Genomic DNA, 22,065 nt, shown 5'->3' on the forward strand with positions numbered 1-22,065 from the left:
TTGATCTTGTAATGTGGGGATGGCTCTTCTTTCACATCGCATATTTGAAAAGAAAGAGGAACAAGAACTACTCTTTCTTGATCATGATCAGGCTCAGAGGTGAACAGCTCAGTCCTGCAACAAAGACAGTTCTTCTGGACTTGTGCAGGTGCAGAGGTCAAGGCTGAAAGCCAAGGATCTGCAGCAGTGCAATAGCTCTGTAAGTAGAGCTCTCTTTTGGGCTTTGCATGAGGTCTCTTGCAGTACATGTACGCTTGCTCGCTCTCTCTGTAAGCTCCCAATCTTGGGAGCTTCTAGCCTATATATGCTAATGAGGACTGCATTAAAGAATCATAAAAAGAGTGGGAATGTGAAAACAGGCACAGCTACATGACCAGGACAGTGGAAGACAGCTCATATGGAGAGAGGTGTTAGAGCAGTTGGAGATACAGGTAACAGAGACATTGTTTCTGAGTGAAAGTAAAATTCTCACCCAGAAACAAATCCCGTCTTCCTTGTTCACAGTTTTCTGCATCTGTTCATTAAAATTCTTTAGAATGACCATTTTCCCCAGCTATCTCAATTTGCTCTCTGGTATACTGCTCTGAACCTGAGAACCTGTTACATACCTAGTAGCCCGTGGGAGTCAGGAGAGAGGCCTTTACTGTTGGAGATATAGAAACCCAGATGATCCCTCTGATAGGGTGCTGGGTTCTTGTAGTGGTGGATCAGAATGACAAAGCTGATTGTGTCTCGTATTGTCACAGTGATGTTGGAATTGGCAGAGATGGACACCTCTAGGCTGCTGCTCTGCACAATGGCGCTCCGGTCACAGGGCAGAACAAGTCTTTCCCCATCATCCAGGATGATTCTGCTGGGTGTGACCTCTAGGTAGGATCTTTCTGGTTTATTGCTGAGGATAGTGATGGCGTTGAAGTAAGTCCGATGCTTCTTGTGGCCATTGGGTGGTGCAGGAGCTCCAATTAACTGCCCGTTCACAGTTACACCTTGTAGAGAAAAAGAATCAGCAAGTAAAAGCTGGAACCAAAGAATAGGCCTATTGTCTTAAAAATGCAGGAGTACAGAGTCTCTTTGTGCCATTGCAGAGGAGGACCCATAACCCTGCACTTCTACTGCGTTATTTCCAGCTTCACCTATGCTGTCCTTCCACTTTGCCTCAGTTTTGCCTCAGAAGAACCATTTTTTAGTAGTCCAAGGTGCAGATCCTTCTGACTTAGCTGAATTCACAGCAAAACTCCCCATCATTTTGATGACTTTTGTGACTCCCTGTCCATAAAACACTGAATCACTCTCTACAGGTCTCTGAATACCTACTAGACAGTAATAATACGGGAGGACACTTGTGGTTAGCCCTGACTGGGTCCAAGCCATCAACACTGAGATGAACCTACCAGTTCATCTAAGGAGTCTTCTCCATTAGCGCATGCTGTATTTGAGCCACAGAATCAGTCAAGCAGTAGTACTAACAGTCTGTGATGGGAGTCTAAGGGAAACATTGCCAGGAGCTGGATTTTATTCACTAATGTAAGCATGAACATCATAGAAATATGGAGTCTAGACCAGTGCCATATAGAACAGAATTCTCATGATTTTTTTTATATGTTTATCTCATTTGTAAAAACAGGTCTGTGCATTGTCTCCGGGTTTGGTGTCCCTACCTCCCACCATTTTCCTGCTCAGGGCATAATCCTCTTATTAGCTGCCCTGCTTAGAATTCCAGATAGGATCAGACCAGAATTTGGGCCGCTGGAGATAAAACTGTCCCAGGCAAAGCAGAATCTGAATTGTGTGGGTTTTCTCAAGTCTGTCATGATTCAATAGCAAGTTTGGTAGCTTCAAATAGGCTCAGTTCTTGATTAGCCTGTTAGGATATTTCACACCGTCCTGAAGTGATCAATAAGTAAATAGAAGAGAGTGAAGTTCCAATCATAGAGGAATCTTTGTAAGCCTGTGTTGTTACATCTTTCACTTGTGTGCTGTGAGTTTGTAACTGAAGAATTGCTGAAGCTTCTGCACTAATGTGTTGCCTTTGCAGTAAAACCTGAATCTCCTCTCTAATCTTGAGGCATGGAGTTGGCTGCATGGCTCGCCCAAACCCTACATAGTAAGCATCCAAAATGCTTGTGGCTGTTTGTTCAGCTATGCCACAACCAGCAGTCTGTACCAGGTCTAATCATCTGCCACTGAGCTCTCCACTCCAGGTGGATAGAAAGGGGATCACCATGGACCTCATGCGCTCAAGGAGATCTCTCAGCAGTTTTACAAATAACTGAAGCTCCCTCAATCCTGGTCAATGAAGACCTGAGTTAGAAATAGCTTAAATACACACTAAGGCCAGTTCTCTCTGTGGTTAGCTCTAATCTGTTGACAATCACTTCTGTAGATAAATCATGTTAAAATGGCTCGGCCTTCTTCTTACTTATGCTTGCTGTGAACTTACCCATAAGCCACGACATTGTTGGAGATAAGTGCAAGAGATTACCCTTCTTGTACTACAGGTAATATGCTGTGCATCTATGTTTCATTTCCTGGCCTGAAAGATACTTTTTTCCAGTTTCCTGGAGCTTCCTTGCCTATGGAGCATATCACTGGTGCTCAGTCTTATCACAGCAGAGCTCATTGTGCACTTCACTCTTCTTGTACAAGCAACTGTTTTGCTTAAATGCTTACCAGACTCCTTATGATCAGAGACCAGTCGGAGAATGTCCCCTGGTTCTCCATCGATATTAAAGCAGACAGAGAACTTGCTGAAGGGAAAATCGATGACGAAGTGAGGGTCTCCATCCGCTGACATGGAAAGGGAACAAATGTGAGAGACATACACAAAACTCCAGAGCCTAAGAATGTAACAAAACTGCTTTTCAAAATTTGGGCCTATTTTTTTTTCTAATCTTGTTTATTGTTTTTAGAGAAGTTGGATAAGTTTGCCAGGAAATGCTGTGTTTTGCTCTTGTTTTCAGAGTGTATATTTTGTTTGTTTTTCTAATAGAAAATGTGTTTTTAATGAAAAATCAAACCTCAAACTGTTTCAAGTAAAAATCACAATATTTTCTTCCTGAAATATCATTTCTCTGATTTAGGGGAGTTGTCAGGCAGGTATTAGATACTCCTGTTCTCCATACTCTGTTGGTGGACTACATCGCCTGACAGCACAGAAAAGCGTATCCTCTAACGAAGCCTGGTGCATGGCCACACCTCATATTGGTCCTTCCTGGACCTCAATATCAGATTGGACCAGTCATAGACAGATTTTAAGCAATCCCTTGACCTTAACTTTTCAACAATTCTTGATCAATCCTCTATTATCACGTAGCAGATGGGCATCATAATGAAACAAACCAAAACTCTTGGTGTGTAAGCTAAGTTTGACCTTAACCAGTGATATTCAAGACTAAGTTCTTGATCTAGGGTTATTCTTAAGAATTTAATGTATGAAAAGGATGTTAAGGAGAGCTGCAGAACAAATAGGAAAAGAGTAAAGGACTGTAGAATTGTCATTATTTTTTTCTTCAGTAACATTTTTATATTTTAGTAACTTTGTAAAAAAATCAGTCAGTATTTGACAAGTTCTAGCACTGAGAGAAAGCCCTTCCTGCTGTCCTCTGCTCTGCAGAAGGGTCAAAGAGGAGGATCAGATGTCGTGGCTAATCCATCTTGTTGTGTTTTCTCATACTTTTACTCATTCCTGATTCTGTCTGTATTTTGTTTTTGTTTTCATTTTCCTCCCTACTCTGCAAACTAGTAAATACATTTGAGCTGATTTACTGTAATGCTTACACCACAATGACACGCAGGTCCATAAAAGGAGTTTCATAGTTTTCATAAGTTTCCATAAATCAGCTGCTATTATCTTGGATTATAAAAGGCATTAAAAGAGGCACTGACCTGAAGTTTTGGAGATTTTGATTCTTTGTTTGTCTTGTTGCCTGGGTATACCTAGAAGTGGGGAGGGAAAGCTGTTACAGATACTAAGTAGCACAGTGAGCCAAAGAGTAATAATGTCCACAAAATATTATTTAGAAAGATTATGGGACATATTCCTGCAGGCACTTTAGGCTTCATTTAGAGCATGAAAATTCCTTCAATAGTAACTAAAGAGCAGTATGTGATTCAGGCAGGTGAGTTAGGGGCCTAAAAGAGATGGTGTCTGAAAGGTCTTGCTCAAGGTCAACCAACCCACAAATAGCAAAATCAGTATGAAAATCTCATTTTCCTGTTTCCAAGCCCTCGGTTCCATGGCTAGATTGTCCCTGTTACTGAAGTCAGCCATGGGAGAGCACATATATGAAAAGATTCTTACCAGCACTTTGTTATCATTTTCCTCATACCTGGTGGTGCCCTGTGTCCTTGCATGCTCTGTAGCTTTTCACCAATGCCTTCAGTAAAAGGGCTGATATACTCCTCTTTAGGAGGTTCTGAATGGAGCCCAGCCTCTTTCATCTTCAGAAAGGTGAAGGGAGTAACAAAATTGTAAGTAAGGGCCATTGACTTGGCTTTCTCCATCAAATAGTCTTTCTCCTGATTGTCATCACTCTTCAGCCAGGAGTTAAGCAACTCCTTGATGGTGAGGTAACTCCATGCCCTCTCAACGTAATTCTGATCAGCTTTGCCATCTTCTAGGCCAGGGATACCTCTGATGTCATTCCTGCTTGGCAGGTCGATAGCCACATCTGTTTTAAGGAGGATGTACTTCTTGGAGTTGCTAGCAGTCACCTCCACGTGGAGGCTATCTGAGGTGCGATTGATGAGTTTGCCAGCTATTATGATTTCAGAGCCATTGAAGTAGTTGGGGAAGAAGTTCTGGGTGACCTGCTCCACGTTGCCTTCAGGGTAATCAATCCGGATGTCAGAGAGAAGAGGTGTCCCTATCTCATCATAGAACCTGGAACAAGCACACATTTCTCACTGTTAGTGCTCTCATCCAGCTGTGTGCACACATTTGGATTTATGCATAGCCAAGGATACAGTAGATGGCCTAATACGGATCCTAAGATATTCAAGAGCAGTTAGGGCTATCAGGCTTTGAATTTAACTACTATACCCACTGCAATTAGGTCCTGAGAGACTGGGAAATCTCCAACCTTGGAGATTTTCAAAACTGAACAAGGTCTGGGAAAAAACTCACCTGAATTTGAACTTAGCTCTCCTCTGAGCAGGAGGCTGGATTACATGATCTCCAAAGGTCTCTTCTGAACAAAATTATTCTGTAACTCATTTCGGTTTTCAGTGCTTCCTAGGCACCTAAACAGAAACCCTTAAGTATGTTCAGAAGCATCTCAGCATGCTCTGGCAGTCACCTAACTTCCACTTTGATTCAAGAGCTCTGCAAGGAGGTATCCGTGGCCGCTGGTTTGCTTAGGGGAATCTGTCCATTAAAAGTATATTTTTTTTGCTCCTCATGTTCACAAATAGCACTATAGTTATTTCAAAATGTAATTAGAAGAGATGCTGCATAGTTTTCTAATGGCATTATGCATAGTAGAAACTCTAGACCAAGATGCTAGGCACCCCAAAGCTGGAGAGTATCTGAATCCAAAACTTTTGTATTGCTGAAAAAAGCCCTAGCAACTGCATTTTAGGATGGTCTGGTGCAGGATAGAGAGGAATACATTTTTTGAGGCGAGAAAGGAAAAAGAAAATCAAGAAGGAATCTCAATACATCCCATATATGAGGACATTTCCAAGGAATAAAGGAATCAGCCACTGAATAAAGGAAATGTGACAGAAGAGACTTTAGTGTTAGCTTCTTTAAATTCCCTGTTATGATTCCCTGAAGTAATGGCTTCTGTCGAACCAGAGAGTTTAATCCAATAATGCTTTGTTAACATGACCTTTTGAGAATGCCTCATACTGAATAGGGAAATCTTCTACAAGGGGTTAAGGCCTAAGTTTACGGCCCTGTGTTTTGCCTGTAGCAATGTATTTTTGATAGATCTTCCAAAGTAGCCCTGAGAATGCCATATTTCCCATTTAAATATCAACATTCTCACTTCTTGGCAAGTGATGTGGGTCTTGTTTGGTAAATAAACAAAGAACCAGCTTCAGCCCTTTTTAAACTTAAAGCTGCATTTACTTTTCACATCTGCTCAAACAGATTGAAAGCTGGAGAGTTGCAATTTCTATTTTATCCTCTCCCAAACGAAATTCAAAGCCTGAATTGGTTGGCTTTCTTTTAAAGTCTTTGAGCACTCAGCATCTTCAATGCAGAAACCTCAACATACTTTAAACCATCTCTGAATTAAACCTGAGAACACTCTGTGAAACAGCTACTGGGGTGGAATAACTAGTAGAGTGAGGGATACACCTAGTCTTATAGTTCAGTGTGAGGAAATATCTGGGTAAAAGAACAACCACTGACCACAAGAATCATGAATGACATTGGCAGCCATACAAATGTTCCCCCACTCTGCAGTGATTTGAATTGTATGCAACAAATTATTGTCCTTTTCCATATCAGTTTGGCACCAGGCCCCGAGTGGGTTTGCCATTGCTGAGCCTGATGAGCGGTGAGCTGTTTGAACAAGTTCTTGTAGTGCTGGGTTGCTGTGGCCCAATCAGTCATTTTTTCAGCACATCCCTCATTTGCCAGGGAATGCCACTTGCTACCTAAATACACATTCTGAGAAGCAAATTACGCAGGTAGTGACAGATGGATTTATGCAATGTGGCTTAATAGCAAGAAACTCGTTGCAGTGTAAGCAACATAGAAAGAAAAGCTCTGGTGGAAGGTGCATGGTCTCATTTCTCCAAATAAATTAGGCATTAGCTAGGCAAAATGGGGGGTCACTGCTGTGTGACTCCCTTTTGGATTTCAGAAGTTCAAAACACTGTTGTTTTTGGCTGAAAGCCAAACATTTTTACTTGGAAATACTAACACATTGCCTGACATTTTAGACTGAGCTGTAGTTTAAATTTTCTGCCATTCCTCTCTAGGATCTCCCCTTGGGCTGCAGCTCTCATCAATCTCCCTCTCTTCCACACCAAAAAGGAACATAGTCTGTGGCCCTACCAAATCATGAGACTTACAGGACATCCTTGTTAAGAGTCTGGGCCATCAAGAAGAATGAGGTAATGAAGCAAGTATGCTATCATCTTAAGAATGATCCCGATGCAATTTTTCAAAATGAAAGATTTTGGGCGTGAAGATATCGTTTTTAAAAAAATTAAGAATCCATTTCCTGCCCCAAACACATCTTCATTCCTAAACCCCTTCATGCTGCTTAAGTTGTGAATTTGAAGTGCATCCTTTCTTTCCTCCATCCACTTAAGGAGAGACGGCACTCGTCTCCCATCTTTCCAGGTTTACATACAGTGAATAGAATAATGAGCATTAGAAATCAGAAATTAGAAATCAGAAATTACAAAGCATCATTCTGAGGGGCTGGGAAGCTCCAGTAAAGCTTAGGGTGTCTGCTAGGAAGCAAGGCATTTTTGGGTGAGCATCATTCCTGAAAGAAACTATATATCCCAATTCTTGGCTGTATCCTGCTTCTTTCAGCTAAAGTTGAGCCTCATAGAAACTCCCGTCTCTCTCTAGGTCTCCTTGGAGACTTTTCCTCCCCAAAACCCACTCCCAGAGAACTTGATTCAGATATAAGCATAAAGCAGAACAAACCCTTTCAGTTGGCTGGCTGCATCCTCATCCTCCTGGAAACGCCTTGTCATGCCACAGTTCTCCAGTGCCATCCTCTCCAGCAGCTTGTAGTCCACATCATTGCCAATGCCGATAGTGAAGAGGCAGAATTTGTCACGGATGGCTTCCTTGGTGTTGCTGAGGATTTTGGATGACTGTGTCTCCCCAACAGTTGGCCTCCCATCCGTGAGGAAGATGATTAGAGAGACGCTCCTGGCATCGATGTCGTTCTGGGCGATGTAATCGTTTAGCAGCTTTGCACCAGTCTGGAGAGCACCGTTAATATTAGTCCCTGCAGAGGTACCAAAACGGTTAGTTCACTTCCCCTTCCAAGGGCGGTGCAAATAGCTCCCCTAAGCACCTTTCAGTACAATGTCAGCATCTCTGTTCATCAGGATGTTCAGTGTTTTGGGGATGAGGTTGTCCTAGCCCTTTAACTCAGTTCAGCTCTGTTACTCTGTATGACTTTGGGGAAGATGTTTATATCCATATAAATTCAATTACTAATTCAGCTAATTATGTGAAATTGTTGTATCCTTGATTATCTTGATGTACAATAAACAGGCATGGCAAGCAGAGCCATGGCACCTACCACATCCTGCCTGAACACAAAAAACAGTTAGGTTTAATTACAGGACTTTCCCAGAGGATATCTGAACGGGGAAAACAAGTTCTGCCCAGTTTGTCTGAAGATCTAGATCTAGAGAGAGAGAGAGAGAAACCTTTCAAATGGGAAACAAGTGGATGTATTTGCTCTTCAAACCCCAGGGGCTAACAAAACTTAAACAGGGAAGAGAAATGGCTTTGCTGGCTGAGAAGAGTTTTCACAAAACAACTGGCTAACAAAGACTGGAGCTGCCTGAGATGGGGAGAGAGGAAGAAAAGAGAAAACAGATGAATGAGTGGATGGATTTTAGAAGAATGTCCGTGAACACAAGAAGAGGATTTGCGCTTACTGTGTGTCCAGAAAAAAAAAAAAAAAAAAAAAAAAGGCAGGAAAAAGAGCACAGTTGTCTCCCTGCTGTATGTATTTCTTGAGCTAGTCAAAGTATAGAGAGATTGGTCATGGAACCTTTGTGGGAGCAGTATGTCTGGGTTAAAAACCACCCTCAGGGAAAAAAAAAAAAAAAAAAAAAAAAATGAGAGGCTGAAATGAGTGAAGAATCAAACACTCTGGCCTCTTGGGTGTCTGAAAAGAGAGATCTGGGGAGGTTATCAGGATTGTGCATCAGAGTGTACAGCTACAGTCTTAGTGCACACAGCTCCAGCGACTGCAGCAAGACCAAGAGCAGGAAAGGGCCTGAAACTTCTGAAAAGTCCTCAAAATCCAGACTGTGTTTTTGCAAAATGGATCTGAACCAAAATCATGCAGCTAAACATCCTAATACTCTCACAGTCCCCATCCAGATGCAAAATTTCAGAAAGAATTATTTTACCAGAAACTAAAGAAAACCACCCCATATGTCAGATGGTGTCCTTTCAAACTCAGATACATTACAGAGCTACCAAGCACCGAAGACTGCCTTTTCCATATGCACAAATATTTTGCAACAATATTTTGTTTGCACGTTCTCGATGTGGGAGTTTGACATAGCAGGGTAAGCACAGCACATGCTTATCAATGCCCATTCACATTCGCAGGAAGATACCCAAGCAACATCTCCTTTATAAAGAAAATGTACAGAATTAGTCAAAACTAAACTACCCTCGTTTTCTCCTGGAGAATAACTGCATCTCCTTGTTGAACCTCAAAGTTAATCATTTCCTCTTGCTTTTGTTCTTTGTCAGGTTTCTTATAGGCAAACTCAGCTGGTTCCTGCACAACTCTTTTGGCACTTCTGTAGTAAAAAAGAATTCGTACCTCTGCATCTAGTCCCACCACTGGCAATTGTTTAGCTGGGCAGGTCCCCCGACCACTTCCTAAACTCTTCCCCTTGCAGTATAAACAGTACAACCAACCATCCCGTTTGCAGCATTTTTCCATCCGAGTGTTTCCTTTGCTAGGAGTGGTCTCTGCTCAGGGGAAGCTGTAGGGAAGCCCTCTCCAGCTTTTAGCCAGATGTCATTGCTTGCATGGAGAAGGATTGGCATAGGTCATTTTGCAGCTCTGTTTCCTTACCTGGTGAGTACTTAGCCAGGATGAAATGTGTTTGATTATAAACCTTGCTATACTTTTTTAAACTACTGTCCACAGCCTTTATAGTTCACCACCATATCAAATTCAAAATCATGCCTGCACTCCCTCATGTCCTGGGGTCTTCTCCTCTCCTCTCTCCACTCTCATCAATAAGGCACAAGAAAAAGGGATAAGAAATTCTTAAATGTTGTTCTGACTTCTCCATAACGCTAGTTAGAAGGAGGAGTGGAGGAGTCAGTGCTAGATGAGGACCCAACTCTTCAAGAGGGCAACCACACAGGTCACGATGGCTATATCAGTCCTGGAGCCCAGATGAAGCTCTAGGCCTACTTTTAGTTTTTCAGAAGCCATTCAAGTACTGGTCCTGAGTGCTCTCCTCTAGGACACAGCATTTTTCCCTGTGTCCTCAAGAAAAGGCTTTCAGAACTTTCCCACTCCGAATTCCCCACAAAATGAGTGGGAGAATGGGCACGGCTTCACTTTAACAACTACGTCAAGTTCCATAACTTGATCTGGGGGCACCTCCCTGCCATGTAAGCATATGCAGGGCACACACATACCCTTCTGCACATAACCCAATGTAGGAATAGGGAAGGGGGCCTTGTCTCATGAGTCAAGTCCCAATGCTAATCTACTGTTGCAAGCTACTAGACCGCATTACACAGCTACATGCTGCGTACAGCTAATTGGGTAGCAAAATTGATCCCGTTCATATCTCTGGATCCTACCTCCAGTAGGCGACATGTTATGAATGTACTTTTTGGCATCTCTTATATTATTTGGAGTAACTGGCACCAGCTGATCCTGTTGCCAGACCTTTATTCGGTTGGAAAAGCCAATGATATTGAAGTGGTCTTCAGGCCTTAGGTCTTGGAGAATTGTGAAGAGAGCTTCTTTAGTCTAGAAAGAGAAGAGAAAAGACAGTAGATGCATCTGTCACTGCTTAAGCAGTCAAGAATTAAATTCTTAAGACGTTTACTGATCTTAAAAATATTTCTACACTGATAGTTTGACTCATGAAGACAGTTGGGACATCCTTTCCTGACTCAAGGCCTGATCACTATTGTGCCAGGTGCTGTGCAAATATATGAAAAAAGAACAACCCTTGCCCATAAGATCTTGCAGAGTGGAGAAAGACATGCCTGGATCTAAATGAACTTAAAAATCATGCATGACATTTAATTAAAAGCTCCCAGTGAGAGTGAGAAACATGCCCTGGAATGAGGGATTCTGAAAAATATTGAGTAATATCAAAAGCCTCACCAAGTTCTTCTAAAACACTCTTCACTTGCAATAAGCTGAAAGTGTCCTGTGGTTAAAAAGTTGCAGTAGCTCTAAACATGTCAAGGATGCACAAGCCCTGCTCATAATTGGCTTTCTAATTTGTGTGTAAGTACTCCAATTAATGGTTCAGACAATTAACAAATGTGTAAACTAATGTACTCAAATGAATAAGATATGAAAAGAAGCCTCAAAGCATTGCAGATTCTACCAGTTAGTCCATTTGGTCTCAGGCATGTTGTTTATTCAGCAATATGCCAACATTTTATTGCTCTGCTGTTCATCATCCTAAGCAAATATAGGCAACCCGGAGTGAGGAAAGCTGGTATTAAGCCGAGTTTACAGCTAGAGAGGTCAAGGTCCCTGGGTGATGGTACAGACAGACCATGGAGAGTAAGCCAACAGGAAGAGTGCAGATGTGTCCTGTCCTCCCCAGTGTGACCAACTTTGTTTTAATAACCATGCAGCTGTGTTTGCATGGATTCAAACTTCAGCTAAAAAGACAAACTGAGAGAAGATGTCGAAAAGCAGCCCCTGTCTGCACAAACATATCCCATGTTTGAATGCAAAACACATGAGAGGAGTATGAGACAATATCTGTAAGCAGAGGTGAAAGCAGAGAAGCTATCGATGCTATAAAAGGAATAAGGCAGTGGACATACCCCATAACTCTCTAGCTTTTGCATGGAAGCTGATGCAATTGCAAACAAATTACACCTCTTACCACCATGGAGTCTCTAATCCTCCCAGCTGGTGACTCAGGTTCCAGGTCCATGCAAAGTCAAGGGGACTATTTCTCTTTGCTTCAAGGATTTTCGAGTCAAGTCCACTCAACTGAGGAGTCACTCTCTCCTTGTTTCTGTCCTATGTCCCTTTTCACTCTAGGGAGCACAGGATTCATGCCTCCATATGCTTAGGTGGGACTCTATTCCACATCTCACCAGGATCAATTCCACAGATGTTTCAGAGACAAGACTACTAAAGCAGATGCTAGTGGTGGAGCGTCTGAGGAGTCTTTTCTAAAGAGGAGGGGGAACCCTACCAGCTCCATGTCATGATGTGCAATAAACAGACCTCGGAGAAGATGAATGCCTGCCAAAACATGAAGGTTGCCTCCTCAGTCTAAGAGTCATTAAGGAGCTTACTAAGACAAATTAAATATCAGTTATTCCAAGAAGAATGGAAGGGATGTTTTTATGCCCTCCTACCTACTCTCTTATAACAGCTTTTGCATGGTAAAAATGCATCAGATAGATAGATAATACATCACACCTCAGAAGGACATGCAAAAAACTCATAATCCAGTTTTATAGATAAGAAAACTGAGGCACAGACCACTTGAGTAATGAGATCAAGGCCACAAACTGAGAGCTTTCCAAAACTTAGAAAGTTTTCAGCTCTTTATCCACTAAGCCAAACTTTTTCTCCTGTGTGCATAGAAGGGAAAAGCAGCAATCATACAACGGAATAAAGGACTCTTGAATCTATTTCATGATAACAAGAGTGGTCTGTGCAGTTGTCCTTCAAAAATCACATGTAAGTAAGGAAAAAGTGGAAATGGGGATGCTTCTGTGCAGGGTGATTGTGATCAGGCTTTCCTGCCAGCCACTGTTGAGGGAAATTTTGGCAGGATGTTGAGTGAGAAGCAATGAGACCAGAGCAGAGGTACAGACCTCCCAGAGTAGGCAAAGGAGAAAAAGAGAGAGAAGCCCAGACGCTACAGTTTGGAGGGAAACTCCCCAAATCTTATTATCCATATTATAGCTCTGATTATAATTAACATCACTTGATATTTTCCATTACAAAACTCTCTTTTCAGATGTTTGCAGTTCTTTCAAACTACATTTTTCTCAGAGGGATTTGTTTGGCCCAAGCAGGTCTGTTGTTTCTGAGAACAAGGCAAGAGGAAAAATAATCATATTTTGGCCTTCTTGCTGAGAGACTACGTCTCACCTCCAGCATGCCCAGAAATTCCTTTTGACATTCTTGCCTGTGTTCAAACAAAAGAAAAGGAAAAGAAAAGGAGAAACAGTGCAGAACAGCAGTGCATTTGTATGTACACAGCACCCAAGGTAAAATTGCTGAACTGGTCAGGAGGGAATTGAAGCAGACTTTTCCTGAATATGCAATATTTGTCCACACCCTCAGACAGGGACTTAATAGGGGCTTGGGACTGTCTGCCTCCCTCCCTCTTTCATTCTCTCTTTCCTTTTCCATCTCCCATTTGGTCACAGTTGAGTTGTTTCCATGGAGTCTGAGTCAAAAGTTTTCCCCGGAAAACATTCTGAAATATTTTAATGCTCACGCTAAAGGCAACTCAGATTCTGACATGTCTAATTAACACAAGCTTGTCTGCAACTTTAAAGACCTTTTTGTGTGTGTGAAATACGTATATACAAACAAGCCTATATATGTGTGCATGTATACATGATTTGGTTCCAAAGTGAGCAAAATATGAGGGAGTTAGCATCTTATTTTGCCAAATGTTTCCATTCTTCTGTAGCTTTTACCGCATCCCCAGTAAAAATGAAGGATGGGGTTCAATTTTCCCAACTCAGTCATCAGAAAGCTAGGTATTTCCTCTAATCTCTCTCCAGGCAGGGGGAGACATTGCCAGAGAGTCATGCATCCCATCCGTTTTGGATAGGTTTTAGGATGGACTGAGCCACCATTTAGAAGTGCCTCCCTCCAAGAGGCTGAGTGAGCACTCAGCTATAGCAAAAGTAGGACTCACCTCACGGTTTATTCCAAGGCTGAGCACCGCAGTGTTTACTGAAGCCAGGAGGGGCTGAACTGGCTCCCCAGCTCTCTCAGGGTGCTCTGAATTCCCTGCCTTATTCTGTGTGTTTCCCTGTCTCCTCTCAGCCCACATGGACCTCCTAGTTTACCCGAAAGGCTGCGGTCTTTATGGAGTGGCAACATATGCTTCACTAACAATATCCTTCACCCATAAATGGGCTACAAGAGAGACCTGACATCCTTCTGGAGGGCTGGATATGATTCAGGAGTTGGCAACTTTAAATAAGGAGAATGTCTCTGTAAAAGTACACTGCTGAAATCTTTACATATGCTGCTACAGCTGAGCGCTCCCCAGGTCCAGTCCTCTCCTCCAGTCTGCCTGGTCCTCAGACAAGGATTTGCAGAGCTCTTCGTGCTGAAAGTGCCTGGCAGTAGCTTTGCTTAGGACACATCAACAGGTTTCTTCGTTCTGTCCTTGTAAGTTCACAACTGGAACTTCTCCTGGCTCCGAAGAGCCAAGGACAGAGGCTGCAGTGGGATTCCCAAGCTGCTCTGCTGCGGATGGTGTCTTTGCACTTCCAATCCTGACAGGCCTTAGTGAGTCATGGCACTGAAACGTAAGTCATTACACTGAAACTCATGCCAAAGGCTTTCTTGCCAAAAGCTCTCTCGTGCAATGCAGAAAATTAACAATTTATTCCCTGGCAAGTTTCAGATTGTTCTCCAGCAGCTGTGTAGATGATACTGATCTCATTTTGGGGTTAGATAGAGCACAGATCTAACCCTTTAGCATTGATGAAGCACAATTTAAGGGTCCAGCACTCTTGTGCCAGTGCAATCAGAGCAAAAAAGACTGTTCCTCTCCCTACATGTCTGCCTGGGTAGATGCATGCTTGTGTGCAGGGAGGAATAGGAATTAAAGGTGGGGGTAGCAGGAATTAGCAATACAGAGTAGCCAGGAAAAAATCAATTTTCGGCAGCTTGGTATGCTTTGTAGCTGTCACAGAAGTTTTAAGTGAGCATTTAAAAGAGGATACATCGATGGAAGATTCCCTTGTTTCCTCTAAATTAGCATGGAAGAAATTGAGCTGAGCTGTGGAGGAGGCTGGATTGCCCTTCTGATGCATTTGTGTTGAGAAACCATGATCGTGAATGACAGCTGTCAGCGTGGCTGGAACCTCAGGGCTTGAAACAGGCACCTCCAGGGCTGTAAAATAATCATTCCTCAAATGTGGAACAGAAGAACGATGGTCTACAGCTGGGGAGGGTTGAGGTGACAGTGATTGCCAGGGGGGATCAGAAGTTTTATCTGTGCTTCAGAAGCAATGGGAAGCTGAAGGTGAACTTAAACTGTCTGAATAAACAATTTACAAGTAGTGGCTTCTCAGGCCTATCAGGTCAGAGACAAGTCAGCTTCCAGCCACCACCCTGGTCCTAATTGCCACCACCACACTCATATTTTCAAGACAACTACCACTTATTTGCTCCCTTCTTGCTGAGGGAGCTTGTCTAGGCTGGGCAATGCCCAGAACAGCACAGAAAAGGAGATTTCCCTCAACTACACTCAGTTAAGCTGTTACTTGTCCCTTTTGCACCTGGGCCTTGGGTCTAGTACTGAAAGACCCCATTCAGCTTAAGCATTGTTGGAACAAAGCATGGAAGGAGATACGCTCTCATGGGCCAGCTGAGAGCCTTCAGCCCTTCTTTGGGTCAAAAATCTGCCTCAAGGACAGCTGGAATGATGTCAGACCATCTGGGCACCTTTTAGGAGGGATCTGAGTCCCGGTGACATTTCTGCCACAGTCTCTTGGTTGTTTGAGGAGCAGGGTGAGGGCGAAGCCTGACTTCTCTAAAAGCTGTGCAGTTCAAAGGGAGACAATGCGTGGTTGTTAGATGCCCCGGCATTGCCAGACACTGACTCTGCTATGAAGCAGGAGTGGAGTTCAAGCACTTCATTATAATGCGTGTTCCAGGCCCATGTATTCATGCTTTCCACTGTCGTGGAGCAGTCGTAAGTGCTCCATCTTACGCTCATATCCTCTGCACATGTCTCATGCCAGCCCAGGAAATCAAAAGACTATCAGTCCATGCTGAATCCAGTTCTATATGAACAACTGGTCTCTGCATTACCACAGTGTAACCTCAGCCCCCTCTTCAAAACAGTTTCCAGATGCAGAGGGAGCTCTCCTAGCACCCACCCTGCCAGTGCCTCTGAGATCACTTGGCAGTACTCGGCCTCACCCTGCACACCCTAACACAGCTGGCATCTGCACTCACAACGGCTGGACAGTGAGACATCAGCACCAGTGACAGCCCCTTTCCAGAGTCAGCCAGCACCAGAAGACCATGTGGGCTTGAGATCAGTGAGTCTAAAGATCACAGCTAGCAGAGACCTTTCAGTAAAGCATTAACAGTAGGACATAAAGTTTTCGAGAAGCAGCACCCATCAGCTGAGAGAGCTGCAAAAGAACAATCTGGTTCTGGGCTGATGACTGGAATAGAGGACATGGGACGATCTGCAACCACCTACTGAAGGATAGGATGATGCTATAATTAGAAGACAACATTTCAGCTGCATACAGAAACCTGACAGTAGTATGTCTTAACTGGCACAGGGGATCACAGCTGCCTATCACTGTTATCTCTGGGACTTACCTGCCTGTTACTTTAGGATCTGAATGTGCCACAGCCTGTAAGTTGTCCTTCCAGATCTCCTGTGAGAGTCTATATTGGACAGGAAGGGAACTAAGGCACAAGATATAAGCTCAAAGGGAATTAGGAACCCACATCTCTGTCCAACAACTTGTTTGAGACCACAAAAGCACAGAGAAAGGGCTCAGAAAGCAGACCTCCTACAGTGATAAGGAGAAAAGAACAAGTAAATATGTTGTTTGGCAAAACACTACAAGAAAGCACACAGAGGAAAAAAAAAAGATGATTAGGAGAGTTTTTTCCCCCCCAATATCATCCATGTTTTTTTTCACAACTATCCCTTTTCACAGGCAACTAATGAAAAGTTCCAGATTTGGCTTTGCCAAGCTAAAGCAGCAATATCTAGTTGATTCTGAGTGTGTTTTGTCAGAGGGATTAACACTGCGAGTTCAGGAAAGGCTGACATCAAAGTCGCACATAAAACAGTTCTACCGAGGCTTGACAAGGTACTGCAAATTAAGGATCCAGTCTGTGATCCCAATAGCCAAAGAAAAGGCAAGCATGAGCACCACTACCTTCTTCCAGGAAGGAGCTGACGTTCGAGAGATCAAAGATTTGGGTAACATCATTTCTGCTGAGATTTGAAGCCACATCTTGTGAGTTCTGTTTTCCTCTACGTCCCCATTTCCTTTCTGCCCACGTAATGCAGATCACGTGCCAGTCCTTAACAAGGACTTTTGGACCAAAAAGGGTCTTTAATGCAGAACTGGATCGTATGCCATCTTCCATCCCCCTCTTAGGAGAAGACAATCTGCCCTTTCTTCCTTAGCAGGCAGCGTTGTGCAGTTCACGGGCTGCAGCTCATGCCCTCCCTGTCAATGTATCTTTGTGCTTTCCTGCAAGCAGACGCAGATCACATAACCAAGGAAAACTCCTTCACAAGTCTTGACAGCAAGTATTTTGTGTTACACTGACGCGGGTTTGTGAAGGAAGAGACTTTGGTTCTGGCGATCTGAAAAATAAACAACTGTCTCCAATCTTCATGGTCCGGTTTCTTTTGCCTGTTCTGCCACAGAAACTTTGCTTACCACTGGGTAACCTGATTACCACTTAGCTCCACACCTGCTGAGGGTGTTTAACCACTGGATTTCTATCTCAGGGGAACAAAGCACTTTTAAACTATCATCAGGGATATGGACAAGCTCTCAACTGGTGGTAACTCACTTATCTAGCACTCAGCGGTGTGGTGAGGTTAAATACATGAAAAATTGCAAGGTGATCTGATTTCTCAGCAATCGGGGGTTTGTGTGTCCAGAAGATAGACCAGCTGTTAAGTCTTTGCAATCTCACTGGACTGTTGAAGGGATTAATAAATGTCTGTACAAAGATTTAAAGAGGCAAACTCTACTATCAGCCCCGAGCATCATTACTTCAAGCCCTTATCAACAGTGGAGTACAGATTACATTCGGAACAGTACATGTCCCTGTAAAATTAGCTGAAGGGGGAAGTGTAAAAGCTGCCCCACTGTATTACAGTGAAATAATCCCACTGGAAACAACAAATCTAACTGGGCAGGAGGCCAGACTGACACAGCAGTGTGTGAAGCCCACATTCTTGTCTGTCCTAAGCTCATTTTAAGAGGGACCGCACCCCGCAGCATGCCAGACGGACACACAAACTTGCCAGTCAGCATGACAAACAATTTCCATGGAGCTTACAGCCAAAAGGTCCATGCCAAGATGAAGGTGCCCCATGCCCTCAATGCAGAGCTTGAGGTCTCTCTCTCTCTGCCCTCAGAAGATGGAGTTAGTCCCAGTGCTCAAAAACTATTCCAAGAACTTGAGACTGTCATCCCCTGTGCCCCACTGCCCAGCTCAGCTGCCTTCACGATGCTAGGAAGTGCTCACGTGCCCAAGACGAGGCAGTCCATGGCCACAGCCTCGGGATTTCAGCAGCAATTAGTTGCTACATCAGGCGGTGGGAACCGGGCTGAGGCACGGGCTGTTATGCTTTTCCCGTCGATTAGCCTGATGATTTTCGCGCTGATCCTTTTTCATGAGGCCACTCTCTCACAGTGGGTGGCTCAGCAACTGGCAGCCTGTCGGGTTTGAAGCTTTCTAGCTCCTTTTCAGAACATCCTATGTGTGTGTGTAACCCACTAAGCAGGGATGTGCTGTACCTTCACAGCAAGGAGATGCTACTTCTCCACAAAGAGAGATGATATTTCTCCATGGAGAGATGGTGTCATTCCTGTTCGGGGAGGAGGTGTTACTTCTCCACAGAGGAAAGGAATACATTATATCTCAATGAAAATAAGTGCTGTACTTCCATGGAGATGAAGTGTCCAATAGCTCTCTGCAGAGCGTGTGACTCTGTTGCCACTTCTTCTCATAGCCCTGACCCTTTTCCTTGAATTGTGACACCTTTTAATTATAGATGTGGACTTCCCCACTTTGGTCCTCAGTGAGCGAGGGAGGGATGGCGATGGTGGTTATCTGGAGCAAAGTCCCAACACTAAAAAGTTATTTTTAAAAAATTGGCCTGTTTTCACACCTGAGAGTCTGCATCAGGGCCCTCACAGTCCTCCAGTGTGGGCCCCAACTTCCCATTTCCCACATTTCTGAGCACCCTTCAACATCTCCAGCTCCAAGATCCCCACTGCCTTTCCCACCACCTGCACACTTCTGCCTCCAACCCTTCCCCTGTCCATCTGGGCACTGACCTACTGCCTCAGACAGAATCACAGGCCAAATCTTTGTCCAAAACTCTGCGGAGATGAAAACAGAACAGATTCCTTAACAGTCAGGTCACTCCAGCAAGGGTAACTACCCAAGCCAAACCTCTTTCCTTATGACACAGAACTTATTATATCTCCTTCTTAAGGGACCTCAAATTACATCGTGTGTACCTCAAAGTCAGAACCTGCCTATGAATGCTTTTTAAGGACTTCACACAGCAACAGCATGGAAGATCTTGCTCCAGCAGGCCTGCATGCAAGGTCCCAGCTAGTCACTTCTGAGCTCTCACTGCTCTTCACAATTAGAGACAGACTGTCTTGGTTGAGCAATGCCTTTATCAAGCACCCAGTAATAGGGTGAAGGGGGATTTTCTTGGAAATAGCAGTGTTGTTGCAAGCAGTGTCAGAGTAATAGCTTAGACCTTGGCAAAGATCAGATGTTCTTTAGACTTGGGGACCTTGTACAGCCATAAGCTCAGCCATGAGCTTACTGGCTAAACAGACAAGGCAAAGACTTTGCATGGAAACAAAAACAGACAAAGAAATTATCCTGCCTAAGTTCACATAGCAGATACTATATTCTCCTGTGATTTCCATATTCTTATCTAGTAAGAGGACTGAGATAGCACTACTGTCCTGTATTTCCTGGTAGGAGGCAGCTGCATCAATGCATTCTGTGCAGGGGACATGGCACACAGTTGCTCTACACTCACCCAGACTCTTGCTTTCTACTAGAAAAGTTGACACGTCTATTCACAATAGCTTTAAAATCACTAAAGGCTGTAATTAGGATTAGCATTTTTTTCCAAGCTTCCCTGGCAGTTTAAGGTAGTTCTCCTGGACAGCAGCTGTTATTGGGACTAGCAGTCAACAGGCCCACAGCCAACTCTCTGGCAACCAACAGAAGTAAGTGGATTTTTTAGTGGGATCATTAAGTATTCAGGTGTTAATCTGCTTTCCCCAGCGTAAAATTACTCCAAGGCATTCTGTCTGCTGGGGCACAGAGGTGTAGGGATATGTATAGATAAGGCACTCAGGCTTTGAGGAGGGCTCAGACAGCGTGGCCCATGGATCAAGGGTACCAACACTGGTTCCTTGGAGGAATGCAGGCAGATAAGCTGAGGTATTCAAAAAGATGCAGTAGGTCATAGCTGCAGCTGAGTTCCTCCTAGCACAATTAACCTCAAAGAAAATTTACAGCCTGGCACACCACCCTTGACAAGTTGTCAGGCTGAGGTGTAGCCAGCTGTGCAACTGAGCATGTGGGCATTTGTTGCCTGTGGAAAAGGTGAAATGAATCTGTGGCTGAAACAACATTTTACCTCATGTCTGCAAAACACTTGCAAATCCTCTTGTGGAACACGTCCATAATGTCTGCTTAATAAGAGTGGAACTGTAAGGTCCTTTTTCATCTTTTCTAGTGAAACTGGTGGTAACTATGGTGATCTGATAAACACATACTTTATAAAGGAGCCACATCCAGAACTATTATCATCTCCATCACTTTTACAGGTATCGGTGTATTATGTCACAGTTAGACCCTGCCTGTACTCCATTTCACATCTGCTCTAAATGCTTTGGGTCCTTTTCCTGGCTATGGATCTATTAGATGTTCTGCCAATAGAAACTGTCCATGTTTCTGTGGAAAAGCCATAAAATCATGGTTTGACCTAGTAACAGAGATACTGGCACACTCATCCTCACTGTTATCTCTGATAACAGTTAGTTCAGGAGACTCAGTTTTGCAGCACAGTGCTTTTACAGATAGATCTGCAGACCCCATTATAACAGCTGAGCAGAGCTTTCTTTTCTGTTTTTGTCCCAGAGAAGGTGATTCCGTAACTAGCCCCTCTTTCTCCTAGTTATGCTAATGTAGAACTGTTTTGTCCCCCAACCTCTGAAGCAAAAGGTATTGGTACCATAAAAATCAGCAGCTCAGACTGCTCCAAGGGCAAACTATTTTATTTCCCAGTATACTTCGCAGATATGACCCCATGCTCTTCTGGCTTCTGTTAAAAGCAACTATTGCACACAGAGCTTACTGCCACTTTACAAGCGAAGAAACAAAACTCCTGAGAATAAAAGTAGTGTTCTCCTTGCCAGCAGAACAACAGTAATGACCTGGAAAGCCTTGAACACATGAAGGACTTTTATCACCATACTCAAGAATTTTCTTTCCTTCAGCTTAGCCTCCCTGCCAGTGCTAGACGGTGACTGTCACAAGGGCCCAGATCCCTCAGTGGCAGTGGACTGGCTCAACACAGCTGAATCAGCTAGATATTAGCTGAGTTCAAAGGTTGTTAAAACCACAACAGGAAGGTGCACTTGGGCCAATCTTCCCTACGGAGTCAACATATATCAATAAAGTGAGGGGAATGTCTCAGGGATTTGACGTAAGCTTATCAACCAGTCCCACTACATGTTTCCAACTGGACCTGCACATCTTGTTGCTACAAAGACTGAAATATATTAGAAAAAATAGAAGGATGGCACAAACAGATAAAAATTTATGTAGGAAAAAAGGAAAATCTTTGGAGAAGAAAAAAAGAAATGACTCTCAACTAGGCTGTGGGAATTGCAGTATGCATGAAATCCTGATCCCATTTGAGTCAACTTGCTGTTAACTTCATGAATGTGGATGAATGAAGAATCTACAAAATCTTCTCGGTGAAGGGCACGCCACAGATGGCTCTCATCCTGTCTTTCACCCTCCTACCACCCTAAAAACTGTGCTTTGCCGTAGTTACTGCAGCTGACCTGGAGCACTGTTAACAAGTGCTGCGTGTATTTTTAGCTGATCTTGGGTGTGACTCAGTGGAGAGCAATGAGGAAAGGCAGTGCCGTGGGAATTCCCAGTGCTCTGCACACTAGCACAGATCACCACA

At 43.6% G+C, this 22,065-nt stretch overlaps 1 protein-coding gene across 1 annotated transcript in view; it reads right to left on the reverse strand.

Annotated features, from left to right (window-relative positions):
• ITIH5 (inter-alpha-trypsin inhibitor heavy chain 5) overlaps window positions 1-22,065 on the reverse strand; it is a 48,964-nt gene that overhangs the window by 3,358 nt on the left and 23,541 nt on the right. The window contains exons 8-13 of the mRNA XM_062580486.1: window positions 10,499-10,670; window positions 7,616-7,925; window positions 4,329-4,882; window positions 3,886-3,936; window positions 2,671-2,787; window positions 609-986 (exon numbers count right to left, since the gene is read on the reverse strand). Coding sequence (XP_062436470.1) covers window positions 609-986; window positions 2,671-2,787; window positions 3,886-3,936; window positions 4,329-4,882; window positions 7,616-7,925; window positions 10,499-10,670 — 1,582 coding nt within the window. The remainder of the gene's footprint in view (window positions 1-608; window positions 987-2,670; window positions 2,788-3,885; window positions 3,937-4,328; window positions 4,883-7,615; window positions 7,926-10,498; window positions 10,671-22,065) is intronic.

Source organism: Rhea pennata, chromosome 1 (assembly GCF_028389875.1).
Source record: "Rhea pennata isolate bPtePen1 chromosome 1, bPtePen1.pri, whole genome shotgun sequence".
Taxonomy (NCBI): domain Eukaryota; kingdom Metazoa; phylum Chordata; class Aves; order Rheiformes; family Rheidae; genus Rhea; species Rhea pennata.